This window comes from Phocoena sinus, chromosome 17, assembly GCF_008692025.1.
Source record: "Phocoena sinus isolate mPhoSin1 chromosome 17, mPhoSin1.pri, whole genome shotgun sequence".
Taxonomy (NCBI): Eukaryota; Metazoa; Chordata; class Mammalia; order Artiodactyla; family Phocoenidae; genus Phocoena; species Phocoena sinus.
Window position 1 is genome coordinate 16,234,571 of NC_045779.1, and position 16,303 is coordinate 16,250,873.

The 16,303-nt window shown below is 41.8% G+C and overlaps 1 protein-coding gene across 3 annotated transcripts in view; it reads right to left on the bottom strand.

Moving 5' to 3' along the window:
• Positions 1 to 12,890, bottom strand: part of EYA1 (EYA transcriptional coactivator and phosphatase 1) — a 330,392-nt gene extending 317,502 nt beyond the window's left edge. For 2 of the 3 annotated variants that reach the window (XM_032609853.1, XM_032609847.1), the window contains exons 1-2: positions 12,670 to 12,890; positions 880 to 987 (exon numbers count right to left, since the gene is read on the bottom strand). In XM_032609853.1, the coding sequence (XP_032465744.1) occupies positions 880 to 912 (33 nt within the window). In that variant the 5' untranslated portion in view covers positions 913 to 987; positions 12,670 to 12,890. Of the gene's footprint in view, positions 1 to 879; positions 988 to 12,669 lie in introns of those variants that run through there. The other variant, XM_032609851.1, reaches the window with a different exon arrangement.
• Positions 12,891 to 16,303: the final 3,413 nt, after the last annotated feature.

Consider the following 16,303-nt stretch of genomic DNA (forward strand, 5'->3'; position numbering starts at 1 on the left):
CATTACTAAAGATCACACTTCCGGTTTGTAATAATTCTATGGTGAACAAAGCTGAGCTACAAAACCACAGGTCTAAAAGCATCTTAACTGATGAGAGACCTTTAAAGGCAAAGTCAAAAAGTGCCACCCCAAATACTGCTATGGAAATTTTCTAAGGAAACAACTGTAACTTACTGAAATAGTCTTTTTTAAAATTAAAATCCGTTGACTTTTTTAAGTTCGAAACAAAGGCTATTTATAAGATGAACTCTTATTGGGAATATTTGTTTATGAGCCAAAGGAAACTTTTTTTCTTCCCGATACGAATTTGAGGAACATTTCTGAACCCTTTCTCTTGTGCTCACAAGATAAACAAACAAAATAAAACCTCAGGTTCTCCTTAATTTAAAGCCCACTCAAGAGTTTATCAAACTGTGAAACTACCACACCACCCACACATTTTATTTTATTTTGCTTTTTTATCACACATTTTAAAGATACACGCGCACACACACACGTATACATCAAAACAAATACATACAAAACAATCCAAACTTAGACATTAATTTCAAGTTTCACGAGACAAATCTATGTTTTCCCTGAGGCAAAGGAAAATGTAAGTCTAAAAATTTTGTTAAGCGTATTGGTATAATTAAGTAATACTAAAGGTTGGCTTTTTCCTCTAGATCTCTACTTTTGATAACTGATACCTTTAAAAAAAGATATAAATTAGGTTAGGCTGATGAAATAATGTACTACTTAATTCATAACTTTAAAAATCATTAAAAATTGGTACAGAGCTTTTGAGGAATTTCCAGACACTCAAGTTACAACAAAAATAGTAATTACGATTTTAAGAGTAATAACTCTTGCCTTAGGACTGACATTCTGTTTACTTACAGACTGTCCATTTATCCCCTGGGGGTCTTCCATTGAAGATTTCTTCTTCCGAATTATATATGGGCTATTAGCTACACACTTCTTCAAAGGGTTCCAACACTCCAGCACCTGTGATGAACAGAGCATCAAGCCGCCGTATTAATTGTGTGGCATGAAATTAAGAGCTGATCTCTACGTCTGTAGCTTTCTATTTACTAGCATGTATACACAAGTCAAGAATGCTTACCTTCACTGATTGAATCTTTAAAATAAATATTATGGGCTCACTGTTTATCACAATTTACATGAGCCAAATGTGGCCAAATTATAGCTCAGTGTGTCTGCTGTCAGCAGCTGTGGCCCAAGGAAAAAAAAAGACTGAAGGGGGCAGACAGAGAGCTTTCTACACGCATTATTTTTGAGCCAACAGTCCAAGAGCCCCCTGTTTTTTTTTTTTCTTTTTGAATTCGGTTTCTCCATGCTATCTATCAACGTCAGCTGTATCACAATGCCAAGAGGAAATACTAACAAAGAAATATGATTGTAGTCTGAGCAAGGATAAAAGAGAAAAATCTAGAGCTGAGTGTTTTACCCTCAGGGCAAGGATATTATTATACCATTTCTTAGCAAGTTTACTTTAGGTCACAGTTTCACAGTTGATCAATTCTGAACCTTCAGAGACTCAACACCTTCGAGAAGAGCGGGGTTTGGGCATGCTTCAAGACATGGACGATAAATTTAGTATTTTGAAATATAGTCTATGTTTAGCTATCTGCAAATAATAACAATATAGCCATCTAGCTACCCATTCTCATTTCCTAACTCTCAGAATTAATTTTCATACTGATGCTCAAATGAGGAACCAAAAGAAACTCCCAGTTTTTCTTGCTGGGTCTTAGCAACTAAGAAATTAATCTACACACCTCACATCAACTTCAACACAAATAAATAGACATGTAAATTTAACCAAAAAAATAGACACGATCTTAATATCACTCAAGGTAAAATTACAGAACAGAGAACATGTAGTAGTGTAAACTTTAGTATCACTTCTCGTACAGGTACTTAAACTTCTGCATGTCAGCATGGTAGGAAAAACACCGCAGTTGGAAGTCAAAAGGTCTGAATTCAGGTTCTGACTCCGCCACTAACTAGTTGAATGACCTCGGGCAAATAATTTTGGCTCCCTGAGCCTAAGTTTTATTATCTGTGAAATGGGAGATTTCAACTGGATGATATTATATATTTTATATTTATAATTTAATGAAAGTATGCATTTACACACTAATTGTCAGGTAAAATACTCCAAGCATGGCTCATTTGGGATATAATTTTGAAATGCCAGAGTAATTCTCATTTATGATTTTTTGCTCACAATTATCAATGCTGGAAGACATATGCCTTACCCGCCATTAACACAAAAGTGATGCTTGCCCCCGCTCTCTGCAACTAGAGAAAGCCCTGGCACAGAAACGAAGGCCCAACACAGCCAAAAATAACTTAATTAATTAATTAATTAAAAACAAAACAAAACAAAACTCATAACTAACTAACTCCTAAAATTTGGAGAATCCCTATTAAAGCGGAGTGTTTCTGTAGTTTTAACAAAAAAACAATGTCATAATTTCAGGTTACAAGTAAATAAAAATCATATGGATGTATTTAAGTTCTGCTAACCCAAGGAAACACAATATACCACTCTATTTTGAATTGCACAAAATTTCAGAACCAAATCTTAAAATCCACCGGCATTGCTTTTAGAGGATTTCTTGCATAATTAGGGAAGAGATATTACAGAAACTAGATTTTTTTCATTGCTTCCGTTACTCTCTGGAGGCACGTTAACTTTTCCAGGCGATAAAGTAGCATTTTAAAATAATGATAATAATTCTGCCTTACATTGGGCAAACACTTTACAGTTTACAAAGTACCTTCACATAAATCGCCCACAGTGCACCTATATGTGCTGAGACAAAGTCCGGTCTCATTCCTCACAGAAGGGGGCAGGCCCAAGACAAAGCCCCCTCTGATTTCCCCTAAATTCCCATCCTCTCCATACCTGTCCTGAGAACATGTTTCAATCAAAGTCTGTATATTTGATATTCCAGGATTATTTCCCATGTGTTTCTTTTCCATATTTCCATATTGAACTTACTGAACAGTTTAAGGTATTAAGAATGGTCAAGTTACATGAGCATGAAAGGTATTTCATTCGTAATTTTATTTCTTCTGAAGATGAAACTATTCTGTACTAAATACTCTGTTTGTTATTGTTTCCTGGCCTGAAAAGAAAAGACCGAGATTACTGAGAAGCCAAACAGTCAGCATTCATCTAGTTCAGGTAGATGTCTCCACTAAGGACGACTACCACTCAGAAATCACAAAATCACAGAGACCCATGGACTTTATTTACAAATCCTCCCGCTCGCTAAATCAGCATAGTTGTTTCCAGATTTCTACATGTCAATCCAAACCATGAAATATATGCCATGACTGGGTCTACTGATATCTAGGAGCCTGGCTCTGGTAAACCCTTAATTCCCTTGTTGGACTTGATCTTTCATGGTTTATAAATAAGCCTGCCCCCATTATAGCTCTTATCTCATTATTTCTCTACCTGTCCCCCCACTAGACCGTAGCTCCATGAGGGCTAGGACCATGCCTTACTCTCTTGTTCTGGTCACATATGGCATTCATTAAATATTCTGAATGAGTGAATGAATGAATATTACCGATACATGACAATTTTTGAATACATGGAAACTCTGAGCTAGAATTAGATGGGCGGTTAAATGGTGGTGCTATCATTCAGTCAACTTAAAAATGATTCATCGAATTTTAGGTCGTCAATATTTGTTCAAATACCCTAAGAAACGGGCTCAAGCAGAAACAGGTTAATTGGTTCATATCTATCTACCTACCTGCCTACCTACACATTATGTACATAGGGAGCAGCTATTCATAAAACTATATAGACCTATAGAGTACTTAGAGGTGAACTTCAAAGGGACTTTGTTTAAACCAAGGAGTGGTTCCTAGAAAAAAAAGGAGTAGAAGAATGTCCAAGGAGGCTGATCTAGGTATAGGACGGTGTTGGTGTGGGTAGGTGCACATTGATGGAAGGATCGGTGACATGAAATTTGTTTCAGGAGATCCGTGGGGCAGTACCGGCAGGAGGTGTCTTGATATCAAAAGTACCCCCACATGTCTGGATGCCATAAGCCTGGTGGCGGTTACCCATCCATACGCCCATCCCCAGCACTCACCACGCCAAAGCAGGGAATTGGGTTAATTACCCACTTGTGCATCTATCTCCAAAGACGAAACCCTTTATTTACGCACTCCTGAGTCAACTCTTTGGTACCCTCCAGAAGTAGGGGGTGGGTTGGAGTTGTACACAATGGAAGGCCACCTTTCTATTAGCCACTCAAGTGCGAGTTCCCTAATAAAGAGAAAAGGGACTGAGACACATCCTGGGGCTCTGCCACCCAAATTCAACACTCCAGAGTCAGTTATCCACTCTGAGCATAGAGCAAAAGCCTGGAAGCCTCTTCTCGGAATGGGTTTCACTAACCACTTAAGGAGGAAGAAAAGACCAACTGAACAAAACAGTGAGAAAAAGCTGTACAGCTGGGCACATATTTCATATTTGCTAGTTGCATGAGGCCACCTAAAGAAGATGCTCTTCCAGGACAGACAGTGGTAAGCAACCCCTTCCAAGGCCACCAAAGCCCACAGGTGACAGGGAAGGGGCACCTAGAACTCTTGACTTGCATTCACAGCCCCAGGCCATAGGCCCATCTTGGCATCTGCCGCTAGCAGAAGCGGGCAGGTGGCAAGAAGGACAGTGGGAGGCATCCCGGACAAGGAGGAAACAGGAAGTACTGGCTCTGTTTGAAATGATCTTTCCAACACCTGAGGGAACTATGCCTTCTTCGGTCCCAATCCCATGGACTGTTGAAACACCATGGAAGAGTGAACTTTACTACAAAGACTCTTCTGACACAAGATTAATAGAAGCCTTAGGAACTTCATTTTGCACTCTTGGGGGAGTGGGCTGGGAAGGGGCTGAAATTAGTGTAGACATACCAGCGAATACACAATGGTAAAAAAAGTTAGATTTATACACTGATAAAACAGACTCTACAGAAAACACCAAAACAACATGACAATCTGACAAATCTTGCAATCACACAAAATCCCCTTTGGGGGCTCAGAGGCATTATGAAATTGCACCCCGGGTGATGGCATTACAATGATGCCTATAGAGTTCAGTGACGCGTATTTGGAAATGATATTTTATGCCCCACTGCAACTAACAAGCTTACTGTTAAAATACAAAATAGTTCTAAATACAAAAACGTTAACATATACGAGACAACACATCTATTCCGTGCATTCCTGCTATAATTTAAACTCTCCCCAGGATGACAATTTTTCTCCCCAATTCTACAAACAGCACTTGTTACTTTAAAAAAGTACTCAAGAGCTTTGAACCTCAAGCTTTCCGGATTCTGGAAATCCATTTTCACCACCCCACATACACACTTCCTATTCTTTTCCACCCATTGGCTAAAATCAGGCAGTTGAACAAATAAGCAACTGCACCTCATCTTACCTGTAAACATTTGTTACTTTTACTTTAGTTCTAGCTCATCACAAACATCCCATCTATTGTCAGATCAAAAGACTGGGAGAAGAGAAGTTGGGATAAGTGTGCAAGCGACAGAGGCGTGAAGCAGGCAGAAAAAGGCTCTAGGCAGGTGCATGGAACAGACTTTCTAGATTGAAGAAAAACAAGGTGGGGCTGGAGGTGAGGATTGATATGATTGGGAAGAAAACAATCTTTTTAAAAACTTTATACATCACGTATATTTTAATTTTTCCTGCTGGGTTTGAAAAATGGGTTACAGTTTAGATGACACATAAATCATCTCTAATGAACCAGAGACCCATCAGACACTGTTAATAACTTGTGGCTCCTTGGATGAAAGAGTATTTTCATTACAACACACCATCACTTTCATCTTTGCCTTCTCACCAAGTGTTGAGTTTTCTAACATTCCTGAGAGGCAGAAGGAAACTAGTGGTTGAACATTGCTTTGTAGAAAAGAAAAGGGCTATTCTGAAGTATGTCCCCAGAAGACTACAACTGCAGATTGAATAAACATATCAAATCAAGGGGTCTTTAAGAAAATTTACAAACAGAAGCCTGCAGTGAAATGAACCATTGGATAAATGACCTCCAGAGACTTCTTCAACTCACTATTCCATGGCTTCAGAAGCCATAAGCAGCTGTGGCTGAAGGTGGCCTCTGCTTTCCTCACCTTCCTAAGAAATACGGTTATATCGAGGAAAACAGAGGTTGAGCACGCCCAGGTGAGTCAGATTCAGAAGCTAGATTCTCTTTCCAATTGTTGTAAGGACCACATCCCAACCACGGAAGCTATTATCGAAAAACAAGTTCAGCTCTTTACACTGGTGAAAGTCTTCTACAGCTGGAGATGTAGTTTCTATAGAAATAAATGTCGACACCAATTTGCTTTTATAGCTTTTCCACTGATTTACTGGCACTGCCGTTTTAAAGTTTTAAGTATGAAGCCCATCCATTCTTTATGGAACTTCTGAATAAATATGATCAGATTTCTGTTTCCACCATATGCAAGTTCCTTCTGTCTTCAGAGGAAGAACGTAAGGCAACCCAATGAGCTGACATTAATTAGGAAAATGATGACATGTGTTTATTCAGTAACTAAAGTTGAATTCAAACGATGTTTTCAAGAGCATTAGACCTACACATTATTTCAATGTAGTACTTTCTACATTAACAATATAAAGAAAACTCTAAAGAAACACACCTGTAATTCCATCAACCCAACTTGTCTGTATGTGTACATAGTTTTACGTAGATATAATCAGAGCAAATCCTCATGCATGTGTTTTTCTGGTTTCTCTTAACATCATTTCATAAGTATCTTACAGTCTGTATCCTTATCATTTTTAATGCCCATGTAATATTCCATCAGGGAGATATTCCTATAAAGTGGGATATTTGGAGGTTTTTTTCCCACTCTTTCACTATAGCATATAACACTTGAATATCTTTACTCAACAAGTTTTTTCCTTCTTTTAACTTATTTCTTTAAGGATAAATTCCAAACAATCTAATTACAGGATCAAGAGGTATGATAGCTAAAACTAGTAATTCTTTTAAAGTGAAGTCAAATTCACTCATGCAGATTTTTCTCTCATACAACACTGGCCCTAGTGGAAGGATGAAACATAGATTTCGTATTTTAATATAGTCAAATAAAGTTGCTACAAAGGAACTTGACAACATTCATGAACCTCCCTATATCAGAGGTTACAGAATTTTTGTGTTCATGGAAAACTTTTGAATACCAAAGACCATGGCAGGACATTTGAAAGCCTTAACTAAATCACTGGCGTAGGCGATCACCGTGCTGATAAGTGTAAGCATGGTTATCACACACTCGTCAACTGCTCTTTCTTTTGCTGAACACGGCTCTTTGAATGGAATCTGCTCTCATAGACTGAAGACAAAAAGTCAAAACGGGGAGCTATACTCGGTATTTTCTAACAACCTATAGGGGAAAAGAATCTGAAAAAAGATAGATATACATGTACATATAACAGAATCATTTTGCTGTACACCTGAAACTAACACAACATTATATCAACTATGTTTCAATTTGTAAAAATCTGAAAAAAAAAAGAAAAAGTCTTTAAACAAAATGGTGAAAATGCATTCCAGTGAACATGGGATCTTTTGCCACTGTTCTAATCATTTTCCCCTCTTATCTTGAGCAAGGTAAATCACCATGTCACGTGACTTAGTCGGTTGAGTCTGACAGCCATTGTCAGAAAATAATTTCTACTGAAGCACGGAAAGAGTCAGTGCTGCCCGCGGATGACGACTGATGGCACGCCCGAGGTGGATTTGAGAAACATGGGTGTGCTATAATAGCACAATGCCCGAGAACTACAGGCCTATATATCTTACATGTAATAAGGAAATTCAGGCATCTAAGAGAAAAATCTAAAACGTAATCACACGTGATAAATTCACCTAAAACTTCACCAGGCTGGCATATTAATTCTGCTGCAGCTACTGAATTTGGGGCATTGCTAGGCCACAATGTATCACAGAAATTGTTTCTCAGTTTCCCACAACTATAGTTGTACTTTTTTTTTTTTTTTTTTTTTTTGCGGTACGCGGGCCTCTTACTGTTGTGGCCTCTCCCGTTGCGGAGCACAGGCTCCGGACGCGCAGGCTCAGCGGCCATGACTCACCGGCCCAGCCGCTCCGCGGCATGTGGGATCTTCCCGGACCGGGGCACGAACCCACGTCCCCTGCATCGGCAGGCGGACTCTCAACCACTGCGCCACCAGGGAAGCCCTATAGTTGTCCTTTTAAAATAACTTATGCTCTTGCATAACTGGTAGCAAACGAAACTGGTTCCATTCAGTGGTTGCTCGCTACTGTCCAAACAGCTATATCTAAATGATGAATTTTCTTACTTTATTCAAAAGAAAAGGGGATCTGAAATATCTACTCCTTTGCTTTTACATAGAAAGCTCTACCATCGAATGCCTCTGAAGATGCTAATAAAACATCACAAACCTCATCCACAGGGATGGAAAGCAGGATATTGCTTGGAGCCAGGGACGGAGATGGGCGTGGGGAGGGATTGGACTATGGGGCGGCATGAGGGAACTTTAGAAGTGTTCTGTATCTTGAAGGTCGTGGTTACATGGGTGTACATAATTGTCAAAATTCACTGAACTATACACTTCATAAAGTTGATTTTTTAAATTTTACTTTATTTTTTTATACAGCAGGTTCTTACTAGTTATCTATTTTATACATATTAGTGTATATATGTCAATCCCAATTTTAATGTGCCACAGTTCATATTTCCTAACAATTGTCAACATCTTTTTTCCCCCAGTACCATTAACAAACGGTTTTGAGAGTGACTGCCTTCTTCATTGGAGATGATAAGTTCTTGCCCCTCCAAGTCAAACATGATGTCAGTGCTGGTGTTCACCCACCAACACTCCTCTCTGATGCACGTGACATTTATTCCTGCTTGACTGTTTAACCCACAATAAGTTCAGCTGTCAAGAAAAAGCAGTTTTATTCATAAAAATAAGGTGAAAACATATTTCTCAGATTCTGACATTTCTTTTTCTTTCACTGCTAAAATTCAAAGGCAATTTGAACCACGGATAGAGGCAGAGACTTCAATATTCAGCTCATTAGGTAACGTATTTACTACAGGGGACCCACGTTCCTCATTAGACCTTAGAATGCATGAAGATTACATGTGTAGTTTAGGAGGAACTGGAGAATAAATGCCTCCCTGCTCCTTTACCTTTGACAATCACAAGCAAAGATTAGCAAAGCAATGTCCTCATTTCCTGGATGCTGACTCTTATTTTTAGTTGCGTCTCGACCAGAGTAAGGATTGCTCGATGCAGAATAAGACTGCAGGGCTGCAGTCTCAGAGGCCAAAACACCGAAAATAAAGACGGTAATGCAGGAAGCATTAAGCTGTCAGAAAAGAGGCGCTGACTCAGGATTTCTTTGGATTTCACTCTTTTCTTAAAATCAAAGGACAGGGCTTCCCTGGTGGCGCAGTGGTTGAGAGTCTGCCTGCCGATGCAGGGAACACGGGTTCGTGCCCCGGTCTGGGAAGATGCCACATGCCGCGGCGGCTGGGCCCGTGAGCCATGGCCGCTGAGCCTGCGCCTCCGGAGCCTGTGCTCCGCAACGGGAGAGGCCACGACAGTGAGAGGCCCGCCTACCGCAAAAAATAAATAAATAAATAAAAGGACAACTTACATTACAGCGAAACTTGAAAAGTTTAAGAAAGTTCTCTCCCCTTAATTCATTAAGAAAACAGCTACTGGGTGGTACAATGTGATGGCAATACACATGGTATGGGATGTTGTGATGGAGCCACAGAAGGAAGTTGTAGAATCCAAATTCCATCTAGGGCAGGAATCACCCGAAACCTCTTTGACTGATAGCCAACCTGCTCCTGCATGAACGCTTCTGGGGACAGAAATTCACCAACTTGGCAAGCCATTTGGTCTACAGCTGGAAGGTTTAACCTTTACGAGGTTTTCCCTTCTACTGAGCCGAAACAGACCCATCAAAACCCTCTCTTCTAGGGTCCATTTTTCTTCTGCACAAGCACAGATGTATTTTAATATGCCCCTGATACAAAATAATCCCTGAAACATCTGAAGATTTCGATGACATTTCCTAAAATTACAATCAGATCTCCTCTCTAGGCTCAAAATTTAATTACTCATCCTTTTAGAAACAAGTTACTTAACTTTCTGATCCCCCTCCACAGGACATGTCTGTGATCAGTGGCCTCTGGATCCAAACACCACTGGCACTTACTGAGCTTAGGGATACACAAACGCTTCTGCAAACGACCCGAGGCATCCATTCGGCTTTGTATAATATGCCAACCTCAAAACCATTCCCTTAGTTTCCTTCTTTCAAGTCACTGACAGAAATGATAAAGGAGAGAAGGCCCCCTACGGCTAGTCCCAATGCGTCCAAGGGTAGAGGAAAGGACTACGGAAAACTCGGGGAAGCTGGGTAGGGATTTAAGTCAGTAACGAGCACTCATCAGCTCTGCAATCTTGGAAAAATTAATGAACGTCTCTGAGCTCGTTTCTTCATCTACGCAATGACATCAATACCATCTAATGGGATAGAGAAGATTGATAATGCGTCTTACACATAATACATGCTCAATGAATGTGTGAGTGGATGATAACAATCATTTTGTAAAGGATGAAAGGTCATAAAACTATAATGCAATATGCTTAATCGTCTCTAGTTTTTATGTTCAAAAATTATCATGGAATAGGATGACTGGACACTTTTCAGAGCTGCATTTCAGGTTACTAAGATAACAATTAGTAAAACAATATTGCTCTTGTTGTGTTCCCTCTGTTTAATTACCTTTTGTGAACATTTTGACTTTTTTATAGGCTACACAATCCCACTAATCATTTTTTTATACTTCTTATTTTGTAACATCTTCATTAACACTTTCCTCTGCCTTCTCCCCAAGGCTTTCTTCACATGTTCCAAATTGTGAAACTTGTTAGCTTTTGCTCTCTTCCAAATAGGGAACAAGTCTGATTTAGTCTGTTTGGTCTGACATGGAAGTCCTTTCCAATCTGTCCCCAGCTACAGTCCCTACACATCTGTCCTGCGTCCCAGGTCTCTCCTGCTCATCTGCAGCTACACCAGACCACTTCCAGATGCCCTTGGTGCCAACAGCTCTCTGCCTGGAGGATGCACCTTCCACCCAGATTGCTACACAGCCTTCAAGGCCCATCCAGCCCTGCTTCCGGGAAGCCCAGTCCATCTGTGTTTCCCCATCTGAGCACTAGTCATTTTAGGTCACAACTGTCTACCAGACCACTCCTTCAGGGCAGAAACCATTTGAATCCATGTAACAAGATGTTTGGTACATGGCACGTTTCCCAGTGTTGGCTGAATGAGCAGCTCTGACTAGAGACAGAGGATTCTTAGGGTACTAAGGTCTCTGAACAGGATGGAAGAATGCCTTCCTTGGCCTCCACAGAGACAGTGCTCCTCCAGTAGCCTTGCACTTCCCACTCCTAGCTGGGATCCTCTGTGCTGACAGTCGCCACTGATTCTTTTGAATATATAATCCACTCACATTTCTTGACAGGTTTGAGTCCTTCTCCTACCCAAATGTTTTCAAGAAGCGTTGAGTTTTATGAGATGACTTACCTAGCTAGCGTTAGTCAGTCTGGCTTCCAGAACAAAAAACTTGGGTGGATCTTAACATGAAGGAAACAATGAAAGTTGTTTATACCGTTTGCATTATTCTCACCACAGTTAAAGCAGAGATTCTGTTTATTTTTCCTTGCTTTCCTAATTATTCTTAGAATAATAATAATGCCTCGCCGTCGTTGACCTCCTCCAATTCATCTGCTACTTCTTCTAACCGGTCTCTGTTAATTGGACCAAACAACCCACTTTGGGCCAAAAGAAGGGACTCCGGGGGCCAGAAAGCACTAAATATAAATATTCGTTTGTTCAGCCTACTCCCCGAATATTTCCTACCACTGGAGCTTCAAACGCAAGCACACGTCCAAGACGGCAATCACAACAGCAAATGAGGCCAAGATGACGCCCCCCACTTCCGTCCCCATCAGTCATCACCTCCCTCAAGGAAAACCCACCGACCCTAGACACATCCCTCCACGTGCAGCGCCCTGATGCCGCGGGGCCGGGGGCGACGCCGGCGTCCCCTCACTGCTCTCCCGACGCGCGTCCCCATTATTGCGCGCGCGCCGCCGCGTCCTTCCAGGTGGCTCCGCGTACCTGGCGGCGGTGCCCACGCCGAGGAGGCGGCCGAGGAGACGGCAGACGGGCCGCGGAGCGGGCGCTGCGTGCGCGCGCGCGATCGTCGGCGGGGGTGGGGGGGGGGGGTGGGGGGGTCGGGGCGCCGCGCCGCCTGCGCCCCCTCCGCCGCCCCCGCCCCTCCTGGCCCGGTTGGGGCCGCGAGCGTCACGGTCCCGGGCTCTCGGCCGCGGCCTCGGCGCCCAAGGGTCAGATTTCGTTTCACAACAAAGTCTCCCGGTCATCGCAACCCCACTGGAGGCCAGAGCCGGCCGGGCGGCCCGGGGCAGGGGCGGGAGCGCGGCCGCCGGGGGCGAAGGTGGGAAGGGAGCGCGCGAGGGGAGGGTGACCAGCGACTGGGGGCCGGCGGCTGGACTTACTTGGGTCACAGCTTCGGCGACGCGGGGCCGAGGAACCGGTTCTTCCAAAACCAAACCGAAAATGGGTAACGGAGAGGCCGGGGCAGCGCTAAGAGGGGTTCTGTGTCGGTGTTTAGGGCCCAAACGGCTCTGGCTTCCAGAAATTCTAGCCAGTCGAAGCTCTTTTCTTTCTTTCCTTCGGAAATGCGCCTGTGCCTCCGGGTCGCGGGGCGCCCTTGGCGCGGCTCTGAGTGCGCAGCGACGCGGTGGCCGGCGCTGGCGAGGGGAGCCCTCTTCTCGGCACCCCCGGTCTTCCCAGTACCCCCTTCCCCGCCCTTCCCCGCCCCCCTCCCTGGGCCCCGACTCCCCTCGGCGCCCGAGCTGGAGCCTGGGCCTGGTGCCCACGCCCCGAGGGGTGGCTCCGCCGCCTGGGCCCTCGCAGTGTTTCCACTGAGGCACAGGGTGGTAGCGTTTGCTCTGTTAACGCGGGGGAGATAGGTGTGCAGGAGGTGGCCCCGAAGGAAAGGTGGGTGGAGTGACACAGTGATTTTTTTTTTTCCTGGTGGTGTGGGGAGGATATAAAGCAATAAGCCGTCAGACTGAAACTTATCAAAACATCAGAAATCAAACAATTTTGCAAGTGGTCTTAAAATTATGTACTGTTCTTAGAGCTAGGGAAACCGAGGCAAAGAGCGGTAAGTGGATTCCCCAGAATTGTGCATGGGGGCCTGGACGAAACGTCCACGTCTAGCCCAGTATCCTCGCTACTAAATGTTTTGTCTTCCTTGGCATCAAGGAACCCTTTGGGAGGTTAGGGGAAAGTTTCTGTCACCCCAAAGTTCTTTTGTATCTGTGACTTAACAGGGGCCAGAGAGACTCTTGATTCAACGCGTAAGGTATTTCAGCATTGGGTGAAGCATCCATTACAGGCCGGTAATCTGAGCTACTCCTTCTTTGGGAACTTCCTCTCACTTGATTAGGATCCAATCACAAGCAGCGAAAGATATGCAAATACTTTGATGATTTGCTCTTATAAGGACTCATCGGCCTCCAGTGAGCCTTCAAATGTTAGCACTTCTCTCTCCCTCTCATATGAAATCCCTTTCCCACCCCCACTCAATTATTCACATCAAATGAGATAATGTAAGCAAAAGGCCCTCAGAAAGTATAAAGCAGGGCATGAATACGGGTATTATGGTACAGGCTCTTTCAGAATCAGCTAGATTCACACGCTTTGCTGTTGTTTCTATCAGTCATCGAGTATCTGTTGACTTGTAGTAAGTACTATGAAGCTCTAGTCAGAACAATGAGACCTAATCCTTCACCTTCAAAGACCACAGATTATAGATTGGAAGATAAAACCAACACACAGGAGATAATTGGAAATCTACACAAAGACTGATTTTTGATCCTGACTGTTGGATGTTTATATGTAGGCAGACCCGGAAACTTTTCAAAATACGCCCTGTGTGTTGGGTGAAGAGGACTTCCGGTAGAAGTCAAAGCATTGCTAAATTATGTTAGCCCAATAAGACCCCAGTACCTTGTCCAAATAGAAACATTAGCCACACCAGCCAGCTGTTGAGGATGGCTTTGCCTTTTTGAATTCATTGCTTATCATTTCTACCCATTCACAAATATAAGGAATTTCTAGAACATAAAAAAGCGAATCTAGAATCTCTTAAAGCGTATGTGATCAAAAGTATTATTTCAGGAGGGAGCAAACAATAACCCAAAACTACCAAATATGTGTCTGCTAAGAACTCACCAAAGACAACGAAAGTTTCTCTTGTCAAAAACTACAGGCTTGTTATTTATTTGAAAATCATATTTTGAAAAATCAATGTAATTCAGAAGTAACATACAGTCTAAAATGTTTATGTTTGAATACAAGGAGTCTTTTGATCCTTAGCCCTGGTCTTTTCTTAAAATATATATACAGAACAACTTTCAACCCAAATGTCCTATCATTTTAATTTTTTAACTTCTCGAAACCTAGATTCATATGGCCTTTGGATAAAAACAGATCTAAATTTTGTACCAGTTTCGGAATTTGAAAGTGTGGAGAATTATTTCATTATTGCTCTTTCAGAAATGCCATGTGTTTAAAATATTGGCAATCCTAGATTCAGAAGATGGAGTCATGTTTAGACTTTTCTTTTAAGGAAAATTGTTATTTGGGCAAAGTACATTTATTTTAGCGCAGTATACAAATTCTTCCTATTCTCCAAAACGGGAGTAGCGGGAGCCAATTTATCGAGGATAATGTATTCCAGACACTTGCTGGAATAAACAATGTTCTTGAGCCCCTTAGATGCACAGCCAGTAGGGAGCTGTTGACTACTTGAGGTTTTTACACATCTCTCAGCCAAATCAGAAATCCAAATCCTAAATCAGTCACAGGCACATGGTGTGGATTTACGGTCCTGCCTGGGCATAGGGTCACAATCTGCTAGTGAATTATACCACCCAAGATAGGTTTATTTTTGACCTAAAATATACTTATTTTTTTCATTTGACATGAATGCGATTATAAATAAAATTTTCAATAAAAACTTAAATGTCCTTTGCAACGCCAAGTCCAAACCCAATAAAACATATATTCACAACTCTCCATTTGAGAATATATATGAGAGTCTATATTCATCTATGGATGTGTATATAGAGATATATTTATCTGTTGAATTGCCCTGTGAGTAACTAGTAAATGCCATAAGGACTCAATTACGTATCTGTTAGTTTATATTGGACTTAGAACATTCAGCTGTTTACATGTCATAAAATGCTAATCCTAACTGCTAGCCTAACCTACACTGTGTACAATAAAGAAATGACAAAGTTTTTTTGCACAAAAAGGCACAAAAATTCCTTAAGTGTAGAGTTATCCTGTGGCTTATGGCATAAATATAGAACACATGTGACAGAAATGTACATTGATATCAAAGTTTCAAATACAGATCCACACAAGGCAGTGGGCAAAAATCAACAGGAGTTTTGTAGTTCTTTGAGTATCTGTATTCTGCCTGTACTGACAGGTATGTTATGACTAGTCCTGATTCAAAAGACTTTTGTCTTTCTCTCCCTTTCTCTCTCTCTCTCTCTCTCTCTCTCTCTCACACACACACACACACACACACACCACGTTTTTAAAAATTCCTCTGTTATTTAGTTTGGCAATGTAATTTCATATTGAGAAACTTGTCAAATGCACCTAATGGGAGTTTTCATAAGGAGGATGTGAAGATCCAGCCCACAGGTTTAAGTCAAAATTTACCCCTAAGCATCAGGGAGAGAAGATTGGACCATATGGGAACAGGCAAGAGGGAAGCCAACTCTCCAGGTGTGAGTTGGAAATGCTCTTATGTACAGGAACCAGTTAAAGAAACTTTTAAAAGACCAGTCATTTTCCCTATACTGGCCTCTCTTCTTTCACTCAGTTAAATCACTTAGTACTGTTAGGAACCATGTTAATTCCTTCAGTGTAGAGGCACCTCGCTGAAGAGCATCAACTTAAGGTACTAGAATAATAATACCAAGAAAACTTACCCACAAGACTCAAGGCATGGTCCCTATACTCCAGGACCTTTATATATAAAAAGTACATGTGCTTTTTAGTTTGCTGGACTAAATGCTTATTGCTCCCCTAAAAAAACGT